Source organism: Dromiciops gliroides, chromosome 5 (genome assembly GCF_019393635.1).
Source record: "Dromiciops gliroides isolate mDroGli1 chromosome 5, mDroGli1.pri, whole genome shotgun sequence".
Lineage (NCBI taxonomy): Eukaryota > Metazoa > Chordata > Mammalia > Microbiotheria > Microbiotheriidae > Dromiciops > Dromiciops gliroides.
Genome location: NC_057865.1, coordinates 218838593 through 218853976, shown reverse-complemented (window position 1 = coordinate 218853976; position 15384 = coordinate 218838593). Strand labels below are relative to the sequence as shown.

Genomic DNA, 15384 nt, shown 5'->3' with positions numbered 1-15384 from the left:
CTAGCACATTTTATCATGTAATTATGGAATCACCATGCAGAAACTCCATAGTACTTTGGTAATGGTTTTCATTCCATTATTATTGGTGTTATACTAGGCTATATTTTCCTATTTGTCCATCCCTATCCTTCCAACAGAGCCTATAAGTTACTGGTTAGTCCACCAAGTTTCCCAGAAAACAATTACATGAAAATTGTCACTTGCTGCCAGGTATACTAACTTAAAATTGATATGACTCAGTAAGGAGAACTGATAAGTGAACAAGCCTCTCTGTTAATAGGAATGGCCCAGACAAATGCTAGAATTTCCACCCCCAAAAATGGCTGTGCTGAGAAATAGAAGACTGGAGAACCACTAAAGTTATAATAATAACTCACATTTCTAGAGAACTTTAAAGTTTTATAAAGCACTTTTCCTTACAACAGTGTGAAATATCCACAGTTTACAGATGAGGGAATGGAAGCCCCGAGAGATTAAACGACTTGCCTCTGGACACAGTGCTAGTAAGTAGCGGAGTCTAAATTTGAATCTGGATCTCTTGATTTCAAGCTAGATGGTCTTTCCACTATACTACAAGTATTTTCAAGAAACTGGTACTATCATATACTAAGGCTCAGGGTTATGAATAGGAAATTCTTATAGCAATAAAGTTTCACAATCAAAAAAATTCAGGAGAAAAGAAATTACCTTTCCTTTATCTGTAGTTTCTAAATGATCTTTCCCCTCCCACTAGAATCACTAAATAGGATTAAAAAGAAAAAATCAACAGCTCCTTGAGACTAAGACAAGCTGTCTCACTGTCAACTATGAATGTGTAATTGGTGGTATTTTGGAAATCCAAAATCTCAGAAAGGATTTTCATGAACCAACAAAGATATTCTGTGTTTTAGCTAAAGAACATCTAAGAAAAATATAGTTGACTTTATAAAGTAAGCTGAACAGTAAGGGAAAACCCAGTTTTGACAATAAGACCTTGACAAGCTGCTTCTTTAGTTTGCATCAGAAAAAGGGCCTAGAAATGGGGTTTACATGAAAGGGAAGGTGTCAGAGAAGCCAGTTCGCCACTGCATCCATTCTACACAATACCTTTCTGACATTTTGCTTGGAAACAAACCCAACCCTAGAGAGCTGTTTAAACAAGTTCAACCTTAAGCCTCAGGTCTACAGAATGAAAGCTTTGTTCTTTCCCCAAATAAATGCTTGACATTTATGCTAAGAACTGTCAGTGCAACTTAATCTATGACAGGGTAGGAATGGCCATCCCGAAGGGTCCCCTCAGCTGCCTGGGAGGTTGAGTGGCATGGTGGAACAGGAATGGAATGAATCACTATAAGGGAATACCCCCAGTCTTTCCAGTACCATCAACACAGCCATTATATTTAATAAACTATCCATGCACCGGGAAGGGAGTAAGTGAGGTAAAGGGAAGGAAACAACTATCCTTTACTTTATTCTACAATAAAACATTATACAAAGAATACTTTCTTTTTTCTATAGCCAACCTGTGTGGCTTTTATTTTATCTGGTCTATCAGAGCCACAATAGTTATTTGACACTGAAGCTTACGAAAGGTATCTTCTTCCTGACCTACTTACTGTACTAAGGATAAGTATTTTAGAGACAGTAGGGATGCAGTTTTGAGAAAGAAAAGGGCTTAGGTTAGTTGCTTTGGTGAGAAGAAAAGGGATAGAGCTTAATAAATGCAACAAACATTAAGTGCCTATTATCTGAAAGTATGCTAAATGCAGGGGATGCAAAGAAAAATAAATACATAATAGCAAAATAAATACATAATAGACTAAGAGATGAGAAGTGATGTAAGAAGGAAGAAGAGACGGCTATCGTGTTCAAAGTGGCTCAAAAAGAGGACTTCAGTAGAATATTAGAGGAACTGAGGGGAAAATTATTAGCAATGAAGAGAGATGAAACTAAAAGTGCAATAGTACAAATGTAATGTTATACCTGAAGGGATAGAAATGAAAGGGACATATGTATGGGCTAGGAAGGGGGGGAAAAAGGTAACAAGTTAGTTAACTGCTGGTAAGTAGAGAAAGATGGATATGAAAATTTGTATTAGAGAAAGTTGGGACATACTGCAATAGGTAAGATCTCAATATGGCACATATCATTCAAAGGAAAATTACATACAACAAAACTATTTCTACTTCCCAGGTGTGGTTTATAGTAACCTGGCTTTGATCTATTTTTAAATTCTCTTAAAGAATATTCTAAGATAGCATATGCTTTCTTTAAAATGTACTCATGCAACAACTTGTAAGGAAGAAGAGGGTAAAGAATACTAAGCTGTAACTGAACCATTAAGATTTCTTTAGTTTTTTCACCAACTAAAAAGCAGAAAAACAAGCTGACTGCAAGCCCTTGGTGGGCAGGGACAACTCATGGTTCTTTTATAGAAGGAATTCTGCATCATAGGGTAACCTCCATTAACTGCTTGTTCTATAAGGAAAGCTGAGCACTGAAGAATCGATGCTTTCACATTGTGGGGATAGAGAAGACTTTTGAGAGTCCCTTGGACAGCAAGGAGATCAAATCAGTCAATACTCAAATAAATTAATTCAGACTATTCACCAGAAGGTCAACTACTGAAACTGGAGCTTAAATACTTTGGCCACATAATGAGAAGACAGGGCTTATTGGAAAAGACCCTACTGCTGGGAAAGTTTGAAGGCAAAAGGAAAGGAGACACAGAGGATGAGATGGATCGTGTCATGGAAACAATGAATGTAAACTTTGTTTTTGTTTTTGTTTTTCGCGGGGCAATGGGGGTTAAGTGACTTGCCCAGGGTCACACAGCTAGTAAGTGTCAAGTGTCTGAGGCTGGATTTGAACTCAGGTACTCCTGAATCCAGGGCCGGTGCTTAATCCACTGCGCCACCTAGCCGCCCCTCAATGAACGTAAACTTTGACAAACTTCAGAAGACAGTGGAGGACAGAAGGGCCTGCCACACAATGGTCCATGGAGTCATAAAGGGTTGGACTGGACTAAACAACAACAATCTACCATTAAAAACCTCCGGCCTAAAATATGCAAATATATGCACAGATAATTAATAAGTGCTCACTGGAAACTTAGTACCTAGGTATACCATAGATATTAGCTAAAATACCCTTTGGCTTCCTTGACCATTAGTCATTTAAAAATTTAAGCCAAAGGGGCAGCTAGGTGGCACAGTGGATAAAGCACCGGCCCTGGAGTCAGGAGTACCTGAGTTCAAATCTGGCCTCAGACACTTAACACTTACTAGCTGTGTGACCCTAGGCAAGTCACTTAACCCCAATTGCCTCACAAAAAAAAAAAAATTTAAGCCAAAGAATCTTAGGTCATATTTATGTAACACTTCGTGCTTTATGTACTATGTATATCATCTTATTTAATCCTTACAACAAGTCTGTGAAGTAAATAGTTATTCCCATTTTAAAGAAGTGGAAACAGGCTTAGAGATATTAAATGGTTTGCCCAGGGTCAGATCAGTTGTGTAGCCTCTCTGAAATATGACCTCTGGAGCCCACAAATGATTGGTTGAAGACCATCTCCCCCATTAGAATGTAAGTTCCTTGAGGGTAGGAACAGTTTTTGCTTCTCTTTGTATCCCCAGATTTAGCACACTGCCATTTTTGTTGTTGTTCAATCATTTCAGATGTGTCTGACTCTTTATGACCACATTTTGGGGTTCTCTTGGCAAAGATACTGGAGCAGGTTGCTATTTCCTTCTCCTGATTGCTCATTTTGCAGATGAGGAACTGAGGCAAACAGGATTAAGTGACCTGTCCAAGGTCACATAACTAGTGACTCTGCTTGAGGATGGATTTGAACTCATGAAAAAGAGTTTTCCTGACTCCAAGCTCTATCCACTGTGCCACCTAGCTGCCCTATAGTGCAACAGTAAGTGCTGAATAAATGCTCATTGACTTGACAGTTAATAAATTTCTGGTTCAAGCTCAGGTATTCCTGACTCAAGTCCATTATGCCAACCTTCCTCTCAACTTAAAATATTTACTCCCTAACTATCCACATAATCCTCCCCTCAAAGGATCCCCAAAAGATTTAGAGTAATGGAAAAGGAAAAGGATGAGAATGATAAATATATAAAACCTGGATTCAAATGACTTCTTTTCACTTATTAATTCATACAGAGAGAATGGGATTCAGTTCCACTTTTCTGTAGCTCCTACAATCCTTAGAGGCTGGTAGGAGAGGTGTTATGACTCCTATTTTACAGATGAGGGAACAGGTACAGAGGAGCTAAGTAAACAGGAGGACTGGCTTATCTGTGACTTCAGATTGAATGAGGTTTTGTTTGATGATGCAAGCAAAGGGTTAAGCATTTTTCACTATGTGAAGCTCTAAGCTTCCATAAAACAAGTGGTGGTGAGAGAGGCAGAAAGAGACAAACCCAAAGAGACTGACCAGGAGAAAAAAATGCATAAGTAAATGTGTAGATTCTAGAACAACACACCAAGATGGTATTTCAGGGCTAAGTCAAACTGGCTAATGTTTCTGCACAAGAAGATCAGCAAGCTCTTTTGCTGTACTTTTTGTTTATAAAAGATCAAGGGAGAAGTATGGAGGAATCTTCAGGTATTGAGAAAATTGGAAAGATGGCATTTACAAGGCTCATGGAATTTTTTTTCAATCTTAATAGTGTTTTTTCCAGTTACATGTAAAGATAGTTTTTAACATTTGTTTTTATAAGATTTTAAGTTCCAAATTTTTCTCTCTCCCTCCCTTCCCTCTCCCCTCCCCAAGAGAGAAAGCAATCTGATATAGGTTATATATGTACAATCACATTAAACATTTCTGCATTAGTCATGTTGTGAAAGAAGAATCAGAACAAAAGGAGAAACCTCAAAAAACAAAAAAGAGTAGAAACAGTATGGTTCAATCTGCATCCAGATTCCACAGTTCTTTTTTCTGGATGTGGAGAACATTTTCCATTATGAGTCCTTTGGAAAGTGTCTTGGATCACTGTATTGCTGAGAGGAGCTAAGTCTATCACAGCTGATCACTGTACAATGTTGCTGTTACTACATACAATGTTCTCCTGGTTCTGCTCACTTTACTCAGTATCAGTCTACTTAAGTCTTTCCAGGTTTTTCTGAAATCTGCCTGCTCATCCTTTCTTATAGCACAACAGTATTCCCTTACATTTATATACCACAACTTGTTTAGCCATGCCCCAATTGATGAGCATCCCCTCGATTTCCAATTCTTTCCCACCACAAAGAGACCAGCTATAAATGTTTTTGTACATGTGGATCCTTTTTCCTTTTTTATGATCTCTTTGGGATACAGACCTAGTGGTGGTATTACTGGGTCTAAGGGTATGCACAAGCCCATAGGTTCATGGAATATTAAGGTTGAAAAGAACCTTAGAGGCCATCTAGCCCAAAATCTTCATTTAGTCCCAATAAGAAGGAATTGTCTGGGGGCAGCTAGGTGGCGCAGTGGATAGAGCACCAGCCCTGGAGTTAGGAGTACCTGAGTTCAAATCTGGCCTCAGACACTTAACACTTACTAGCTGTGTGGCCCTGGGCAAGTCACTTAACCCCAATTGCCTCACTTAAAAAAAAGGAATTGTCTGAGGTCATACAGCAAGTCGGAACAAACTTAAATTAGAAGAGATCTCAAGAACATTTTAGTAAACTATGTCTTCAGTAAACATATTGAGGAAAGCAAAAATTAAGAAAAGACATTAGCACCGCGCCATGAAGAAGACCCTGGGAGATTTCATGGAGTGGCTGGGAGTGAAATCTACTCTTCTCTCTTTGGAGGTACTATTTTAAAGGTTTCACTGTTCCCCATTACTTCTGCTTAGACTGGGTTAAGATGCCTGCAGCACTATCACTGTCAATGAGACTCATGGAAAGAAAGGCTTAGGATACTTTTAAAAAATACAAGGGGCAGCTAGGTGGCACAGTGGATAAAGCACCAGCCCTGGATTCAGGAGTGCCTGAGTTCAAATCCAGCCTCAGACCCTTGACGCTTACTAGCTGTGTGACCTTGGGCAAGTCACTTGACCCCCACTGCCCCACAAAACAAAACAAAAAACCAAAAATAAATACAAAAATAAAATGAGATAAGATCATCTTACAAAAAAATTCCAGCTTACCAAAAAAATGCACAAGGAGTCCAAACAAGGGTAGGATTCCAAGATGAATATTCCAAGTAAAGATTTTATCCATAAGCAGTAAAGGACATATGTGAAAAATGAAAACCTTCACAACACAAAGATGAACCTTAATGTTGGCTTGACTTCTGCTGCACCTTTGGACTGAATAAAGTCCATAGAAAGAAGCATGAACTACAGGTACTCCTGAGAACAGACTGCAATGCAATGCAATTCAAGGTGACAAGCCTCTCCAGCAGGCTTAGGTGGTGGTGGTGGTGGTGGTGGTGGTGGTGGCGCCGGCGCAGCAGATCTCACCAATTCACTGATTTATGTGGTGGCAATAAGGGTTGCAATGAGCTCCCTGGGATGGAATTAGCTTGGCTATAACAACACAGCCCACCAAAAGTCACAGTCACTCAAACAGGATTTTCATAAGAATATCATTCAATTTCAAGTCATTGAGCATTTATTAAGAGACTCAAATACTGGACCAGGTGCAGAGACAATCTCTTTCCCTAGGAAACTTACATTCTCCTGGGGAAACAACATATACAGAGACAAATTCAAAATGTACATGAAGTAAATACAAAGTAATTTCAGGGATGGAAAAGGAAGGCAGGAAGCCCTGGCTGCATCCAGAAAAGGCCTCCTGTCAGAGGTTGCTCTCCAGCTGAGCCTAGCCTGGAGCCAGGAATTCCACTAGGTGAAGGGCACAGAGGCAAGAGATGGAATGTCATGTATGGGGAACCAGTTGACCAGTTTGGCTGGAACAAAATATGTGAGGGGAATAATGTGAAAAAGAGGATGGAGGCAGATTGTGAGTTTGTATTTTATGGCAGAGGCCACTTAGGCTTAATGAGCTGGGAAGCAATGGTCAAACAGGAATATCTTTTGGAAGCTGTCTTTTCAACTAGCATTTATGAAGCACCTACTATGTTCTAGGCACTGTGCTAAGCACTAAAGATACAAAGAAAGGCAAAAAAAATAGCCCCTGCTCTCAAGGGGTTCACAATGCAATGGGGAAACAATATGCAATAACTAGATACAAATAAATAAATATAATACATTACACACACACATAAGATAAATTGCAAATAATCAACAGAGGGATTAAAGGGGACTGGGAAGGGCCTCTTGCAGAAAGTGGGACTTTAGCTGAAATTTGAAGGAATCCATGGAAGCTGGCAATCAGAGAGGAGGAGAGGGAGAGTGTTCCCTCCTGGCACTGAGGGGCAGCTCCTGAAAATATCAGACTGAAGAAGGCAGAAAATGGAGACAGTGGGAAACTACTGCAGCAGTCAGGCAGAGATGAAGGACCTAAACCAGAGAGTTTGTACACAAGTGTTAGAGGAGACAAATGGGGGTGAAGTTGTGGAGGTAAAAAAACAGGCTTTACATCTGACTGGCTATGGGAGAAAGGGGTGGGTGGGAATGGAAGAATCAAGGGCAATGCTTAAGTTTATGAAGCTGGGTGACTGCAAGGATGGTGCTGCCCTTGGTAGACACAAGGAGTTAGTAAGGAGGAATGTGTTTAAAGGGAAAGGTAATGAAAGTTTGTTTGTTTGTTTTCTGGACAAACTGAACTTACAATGTCTATGGGTCATTCAGTTAGATGCCCAACAGGTTGGTTAGTTGGAGCTCAGAAGAGAGATGAGGGCTGGATATATAGAACTGGTCATCTGCATAAAGCTAACTACTCCAGGATAAAGCATAGGCTCTGGATTCAGGAGGATCTGAGTTCAAATCTGGCCTCAGACACTTGACACTTACTAACTGTGTGACCCTGGGCAAGTCACTTAACCCCAATTGCCTCACCAAAAAAACCCCAAAAAACCTAATCCAAGGGAATAATAAAGATTACCCAGAGATTAGAGAAAATCCAGCACAAAGGCCCAGGATATACCAAAGAAATAGAGGATAGAACATAGATAATGATGATCCAGCAAAGGAGACTACAGAGTAGTCAAATATGTATGAGGAGAAACAGGAGAGTGAAATGTCATGAAAATCCAGGGAACAGAGAGTATCTATGAGCACAGGGTGGGTCAGCAGAACAGTCTAAGAAAAAGTCACTGGATTTAGCAATTAAGAGATTTTTGGAAAGCGCAATTTCAGTCAAGTGATAAGATAGGGTCAGAAGTCAGCTTAGAAAATGACAAGAAAGAGGGAGGTAAGAATGTAAAGGCAAAGGGTAAAGATAGCTTTTGCAAGAAACTTGACAGGGAAAAGGAGGATACATAGGACTAGAAGCCTGAAGGGATAGCAGGATCAAATGAAGGGTTGTTCTTCTATGATGGGGAGATCTGGGCATGTTTATTGGTAATAGTTAAGGAGTTGGGGCAGCTAGGTGGCACAGTGGATAGAGCACCGGCCCTGGAGTCAGGAGGACCTGAGTTCAAATCCAGCCTCAGACACTTAATACTTACTAGCTGTGTGACCCTGTCACTTTACCCCAATTGCCTCACTAAAAAAACCCAAACAAACAAAGTAGTTAAGGAGTCAGTGGATAAAGAAAGAGTGATTGAAGACTGGAGAGTGGAAGAGATGATTGACAGAGCAAGTTCCTGGAGGAGAAAGGAAGGAATAAGAATCTAGGGAATAAGAAGAATTTGGTGTTGGCAAGCAGAAGATCCATCTCTTTCTCAGAGACAATGGGGAATGATGAGAAGATAAAGATGTAGAACTCATAACAAGTGGGAGCTCATGAAGGATAGCCTCAATTTTTTTGGTTAAGTATGAGGTCTTCCCTGGAGAATGAAGTGGAGAGGGATGATGTAAATAGTTTGAGGGAAGAAGGAAAGATCTGGGACAGATCTTGTGGAGAGTATGATAAAAGGTGAATCAGAGATAATTTAAAGCTTTGCCCTTTAGGCAGTGAGGGCCCAAGTGAGATAAGATAAAATAAACTTGTAGTGGATTCAGGCATCCAGGATGTGTGATTTCCTCCAGCAGTGATCAGCAGCACCAGGTAGGACTAAAGATGAGAAATGGTGATGGAAATCCAGGTTTGGGGTTTGGAGAAGGATAAGCAGCAAAATAGGACAATGGGGTAAGGAATTCAAGGATGGAAAACAGTGTAAAGTTGAACTGGTTAAATAGAGTGCCAAGACTGAAAATGAGGAAAAGTGAGACAAATTCTTGCTCTGTCCCTTACTCCCCATGTAAATTTGGGCACTACTCTCTAGGCTTCAATTTCTTGCAGTAAAATGAAGGGATTGGACCAGATGTCCCCTAAAGTCCCTTCTAGTTTTGTTAAAATCTCTGACACAGTAAAGACATAATAAAAATTCCCATGAAAGGAGTAATTTTAATCACGCCCTTGTCTCTGACATTCCAAGGAACCTTTTAAGATGAAGTTCTCAGTCTAACCTCCTCTTGTTCAGTTACCAACTGGCCCAAATCTATGGCTGTATGTTCTTATGTAACATTTACATAGTGCCATAAACATACCCAGAGTTGCATAATAAATAATATGGTGCCAAACCAATAAAGCTAAGCAGGTCACTCCCTCCAGAATCTCAGATGGCCCAGGCACACTGCTAGTTGTACAAATGTTAAAGACCTGTCCTCTCTATAAGGCAGAGATTGACTTGAAAGAATCTGAAAGCAGCCTGCCAAAATGCATAAATAAAAAGAAATAACGCTGTGACAAATGGTATTTCCTTCAATCACAAAGCAGTTATTCTGCCCTGATAAGATAAAAAGTAATCCAACATTGCTTATTCACATAAGTACAGAAACTGTATCTAAAAATACTCAGCCAACTGGATATCAATTCAGTCTCACAAATGCCCCCAAAAGAACAGCATGTATCATTTCCTTTACAATACAGAAAGAAAAACTGAGGTCCACAGAGGTTAAACTTGTTCAAGGACAACCTGTGAGGGAGCAAAGTTCTGGTATTGCAAATGTCTTTCCACTCCAAGTTCCAACTAATACATGTTTCCCATAAGCCTTTCTGGACAGGTAAAAGTCATGGCCAGACGAAGGATTGATTTATTCTCTGATCTAAGAATCCACTTTTACTTGGATGTATTATTTTGCTAAGTGGACATCTGGATTCGAATGAGGTCTTAAGTATGTTTCCTAAATTTCATTATCTTCCTATCAGAATTTCCAGTATTTTTACTACCAAGGTTTCTGCTGATCTTGAAAAATGAGTGTAATTTTCTATTGCCTCTCCTAAATCAAATAATTTCTTATTTTTAAATACTACAGCACTGAAATATGAACTCCACAGATGAATCTGAAAAAAGGATGCTGTTCCTAATCAAATGGGTTCTGTACCACAACTTTATCAGGGCACAAACTCCTTCCTCTTTCCACCGTCAGCATTTTATTAAGGTGCAAAGGTCCCAGTGTCCTGCCAGCTTCTCTTTATTAAATAGACATCCTCCCACACTGCTCATTCTTCTGTTACAGGGTCCTAGGCAAGGTTTGAAATGCTTTAGAACTACCCGGCTCTATTTCTAGTCCATTCAATACAGATAAAACAAATGTATGATTGACATACATAGGAGAAAACATTCAACTAGTTGTCACCCCATGGCCCATAGTTTGCTTTCCCAGAACTGACGTTCTACTCTAATCCTTTTGCAACAGTGGTTTCCGGTGCATTCACTGCGGGCAACTAGATGTGTCCCGGAAAAAATTGTAGTGTCTGGCCAAGAAGTTTTAAGGCCTTGGAGAATATCTGCTGGACATACAACCCATTTTCTAATTTAAAAAAGAAATGGGGGAGGGGGGGTAGAAGAAACTAAATCCCGCCCAACCCCCTCTCTTATCGGACATTCTTTTTAGGAAAGAGTAAGGAAACCGAATTGTTTCATTCAGAACAAGGTGGATTATCAATTAAACATTTTAGGTAGATACTCAGGCTTTGCAAAACAGACATTAAAAAGATATTAGGGAAAGGCTTGTTACAATCTTCGACACATTAGGAATACAATAAAAATCCTTATGAAAAAAATTTAAGGAGTTATTCATAATATCTCAACAAGCAAACCAGAGGTTAAATCAAGCTCCTTTTCTTAATAACAATATATCTTCCAGAAACATGGTCCATTGTAACTACCTCCCACCCCACCCCCACAAAATCTCCTTATTCATGGAAGTCATCATTTCACCACGAATGCTGTCAGTTTCTGTTCACACACCTTTACACTGTGTTCAAGAATTCAAATACACAGAGTAGTTGCCTATACAATACAGCAATAAGGAAGAAAACACAGAACACTGAAACAAACACTGAACAGAAGCACTAGGGAAATGAACAAAGACCAAATGCACACACCAGCTACCAGCAAGACCAAATATCAAAGCTAAAGATAACAAAATTGTTTTTCAGACTCCCTTTCCTGTTTGATTGGGTTATTTAAGAAAGCCACAACTGTCATCTTTAGTGGGAAAATAGCAAATGTATTACACACACACACACACACACACACACACACACACACACTTTATCTTCCATTGTTGAAAGGTTAGGTGGTTGCTGAGAATTCAAAGCAGTAGATTCTATGTTATTAGCCTGGAGTCCTGATCATTCCCTCCCAGATAAATATGCAGGTCAATAATCATTTCAATTCAGACAGAATCTTCACCTACCATCCCTATGGCAAACCCCATTTGAATCGATTATCCCTTAAATTAAACAATATTTTAGGATTTCAATGGCGCCTCTCAAACCCGAAGGTTTTCACAAACAAGAGATAGTGCTGCTGAAACATGCCCATCTCCTGTTGTGGCGGAAGGGGATGTCTGTCAAGAAGGCATAAGGTTGTTTGGGATCGAAGGTAAGTTTTTTGTTTGTTAATTTTTTTTTCTTGGGGAGGAGGAGGGAAATTTTGGCCAAGGGCAGTGGGAGAACTTCCTCCCTTAGGATCTTTATGTAATCTTGGAGGCTAAAGGTAGATCTTAGATTTTTATCAAGATTTTGCACAAAAGGAATCCACAAAGTAATTAAATGAATGGGGGGGAGAGCAACTCGAACACACGTCAATTCGTTTCCCTATTGTGGGATGCGAAGCATTTCTCAGTTTCCAGCCTTGGGTTCACCCTCCCCAGTCCTCCCAAACATCATCTCCTGGATATGTATATATGTATGTATGTATGTATGTATGTATGTATGTATGTATGTATGTATGTATGTATGTGTGTGTGTAATTTGGGGGGGGGTTCCTGGTGAATGGGGGAGGGCATCAAAGCTATTCCCCTCCCTAAGACATAGGCAGGTAGAGAAGACGATGGAGACCCTAGCCCCGGGAAATTTGGGGGAGAGGGCAGCGGCCCCCGGACCCTGGGGGCGGGGGGCAGGGTTGGCGCCCCCTCCCCTCCCCGGGTCCGGCCCGGAGGGCGGCGGCCACGCCTCGTCGGGCAGGCGGAGCAGAGCTCCCCGGACCGCCGGGGCCGGGCCGAGCCGAGCCGAGCCCGCTGACGGCCCGGCGGGCGGAGGAGAGAGGGAGGGAGGGGGTGCCTCGGTTCCAGGCCTCGCCCCGGCTTCCGCCCGTTCTCGCCACTCTCCCTCCCCACTCTCCCCGGGACTCACCCTGGGTTCCCCGGGGCCCGGCGCCGCCGCCGCCCTCCAGCAGGAGGAAGACCAGGAGGAGGAAGGAGGCTCCGAACGACTCCGCCATAGTAACCGTCGCCGCTGCCGCCGCCGCCGCCGCCGCCGCCGCCGCAGCCCAGCAGCTCCCGGCGCGCGTCCGCGCCCGCCCCGCGCGCGCGCCCGCCCGCCGCCGCCTCCGCCTCCTCCCCGCACGTGCTGTCCCGGCAGCCGCGCCGGGCCCTCCCGCGGCGCGCGTGCGTGAGGAGAGAGCTGGCGCCCCCCCCCCCCTCCCCACCACCACCCCCGAAGGGAGGGGCGAAAGGTGCGCGGGAGTGCCCTTGGTTAAAGAAGAAGCGCGCGGCTCCTCGCTAGGCAGCGGCGGAGAGAGCGCGCGCGCGCCCCGCGGAGGTCTCTCCCTCTCCAAGAGCCGGCGAGGAGCGCGAGCAGGGAAGGCGGTGCCTCGGTACGTGCGTGTCCGCGCGCGCGCGCCCGGGAGCGGGGCTGCGCGCTGGGAAACTGGCAGTCCGGGAGCGCGCACCGTGGGGGCCGGTCACCTGTGGGACCTTGGCTGCCCAAAGCTTCGGGAGCACTCACACCTACACACACACACACACACACACACACACACTCACGCACGCGTGCGCGCTCGGACACGCTGGCCAGGGTCAGGACACCTGAGTCCCTGTCTAAGGTAGCTGCGAGCAGGAACCATTGTTCCTTGATCCTCTGGTCCTCCCACCGCGTGGGTGGATGCGCCGGTGACCCGACACTACCCAGAGATCTCCCCCAGTCAAGTCAGCGCCCGATGCGGGCCCGGTAGGCTGAGAGGTAACGCACATAGTGAAAAGACCCTTGGCCCTGGAGTCACACTGACCCTTCGGCAATGATATCTACGGCAATGATAATACTCGTGCTATTTTAGAAGGATTGGGGTGGGGGGGATTAATCACATTGGGAGCAGCCTAAAGGTCAACCAGTATTATTGGGGGGGGGGTGGCCTGAGCCTTCCCCTATCCCAACCCACAGGGAGGCACTCCGAGGCAATTACAGTGGGTGTCCTTTGGTGTGGTTGGGGAAGGCGTCTAGGTCACAGTGCCTTTGGTCTGGTCCCAGGCTGTGCTTTAGACATTGAGCCAATGGTACCCGTGGGAACACCTGCCTCCCGTGCGCCAAGAAAGCACTTTCACGTCCACCTTAATCTCCACTGTCCTTCACGTATCTGAAACAGAACTCCCAATCACTCCTTCTCTTGGCAGTGTGCTGACCCGTGCTTTACCAGATGTCTGCCATGAGGGACCCTAACTGCCTCGATTCAATTCACTTCAGCCTTTATTAAGCACCTACTGTGGAGCAGAGCCCTGGGCTGGCCTCTAATGGGATATAGAAATGAAAGAAGACAAAATCTCCCCTCATTAAGCTCAGGATCTATTTATACAAGAGGAGAACTCTTACACAAAATACACACGTGCATTAGAGAAATATTAACAAAGTGCTTTTTGAGGTCTAAGGAAAGAAAAGCTCCTTATTGACCAGTGAGGATGAGGGAAATGGGGGAACCCAGGAAAGCTTCATGAAGGAGGTAGCATTTGAGTTAAGATTTCATATTAATAATAACTACATTCATATGGTATTTGCAAAGTACTTCCCTCAACTGTCTGAATCAGAAAAAGTTGTACTAACAACTTTTATCCTGATTTAACAACTGAGGAAACAGGCTTGGGGAGATTAAGTGACCTGTCCTTCTAGGATCTTAAACTTATTAAGTGTCTGAGTCAATATTCCAACTCTTCTGATGCCAGGTCCTAGCCTCTCTTCACTGCTGAACACTGACTTGAAGGATGGATAGGATTTCAACAGGCAAAGACAGAGATGAGTGAGGTCTTCCTAATGAACAGCATAGTAGGAAACTGATGGAACTGTACAGTAGCAGTTTGACCGAACATTCTTTATACCAATAAAATCATAGGTTCAACAACAGCAAAAAAAAAAAAAAAAAGTACAAGGTACTATGCTTAGCACTGGGAATATAAAGATAAAAAATGAAACAGTCCCTGCTCTTAGGGAAGAATACAACATGCACAAAGATAATATAATAAAACATAATCTTCACTCCCAGCTCTACTGTTGCTTCTCCATCAACCCGGAAATACTGCCACACTATAGCCTTTAATTCTTTTTTTTTTTTTTTGACAGGGCAATGAGGGTTAAATGACTAGCCCAGGGTCACACAGCTAGTAAGTATTAAGTGTTTGAGGCTGGATTTGAACTCAGGTCCCTCTGAATCCAGGGCAGGTGCTTTATCCACTGCACCATCTAGCAGCCCCCAGCCTTTAATTCTGATTGGTAAATCTTCCACCCAGATTACCATTTTATAAGGTACCCAGGCCACTCCTCACTTTCTGGGTTTCTCTACCACCACCTCAGCAGCAGCTTTGGTCCCATGAGCATCCTCTCATGCTGCTTTCCAGCTCCTCTTTATGTTTTGTCTTTCCTTATTAGAATGTAAGCTCTTTGAGGGTAGGGGCTTTTTAAAAATTGTATTTGCATCCCAAAGCATTTAGCACAGTGTTTAATATTTTTTATCTATCTATTGGTTTGTCTGCCTATGATACAAGGTAAGCTTTGGAAAAAGAAAACACTAATGACTGGATAGTGGGAAAGAGTAAAGAATCAGGGAAGAATTTATGGAAACTGAACTTTGAAGGA

At 42.7% G+C, this 15384-nt stretch overlaps 1 protein-coding gene across 1 annotated transcript in view; it reads right to left on the bottom strand.

The window, feature by feature from the left end:
• The window catches only part of ACVR1B (activin A receptor type 1B), a 47923-nt gene extending 35118 nt beyond the window's left edge, over positions 1-12805 (bottom strand). The window contains exon 1 of the mRNA XM_043966256.1: positions 12679-12805. Within this exon, the coding sequence (XP_043822191.1) occupies positions 12679-12766 (88 nt within the window). The 5' untranslated portion in view covers positions 12767-12805. The remainder of the gene's footprint in view (positions 1-12678) is intronic.
• Positions 12806-15384: the final 2579 nt, after the last annotated feature.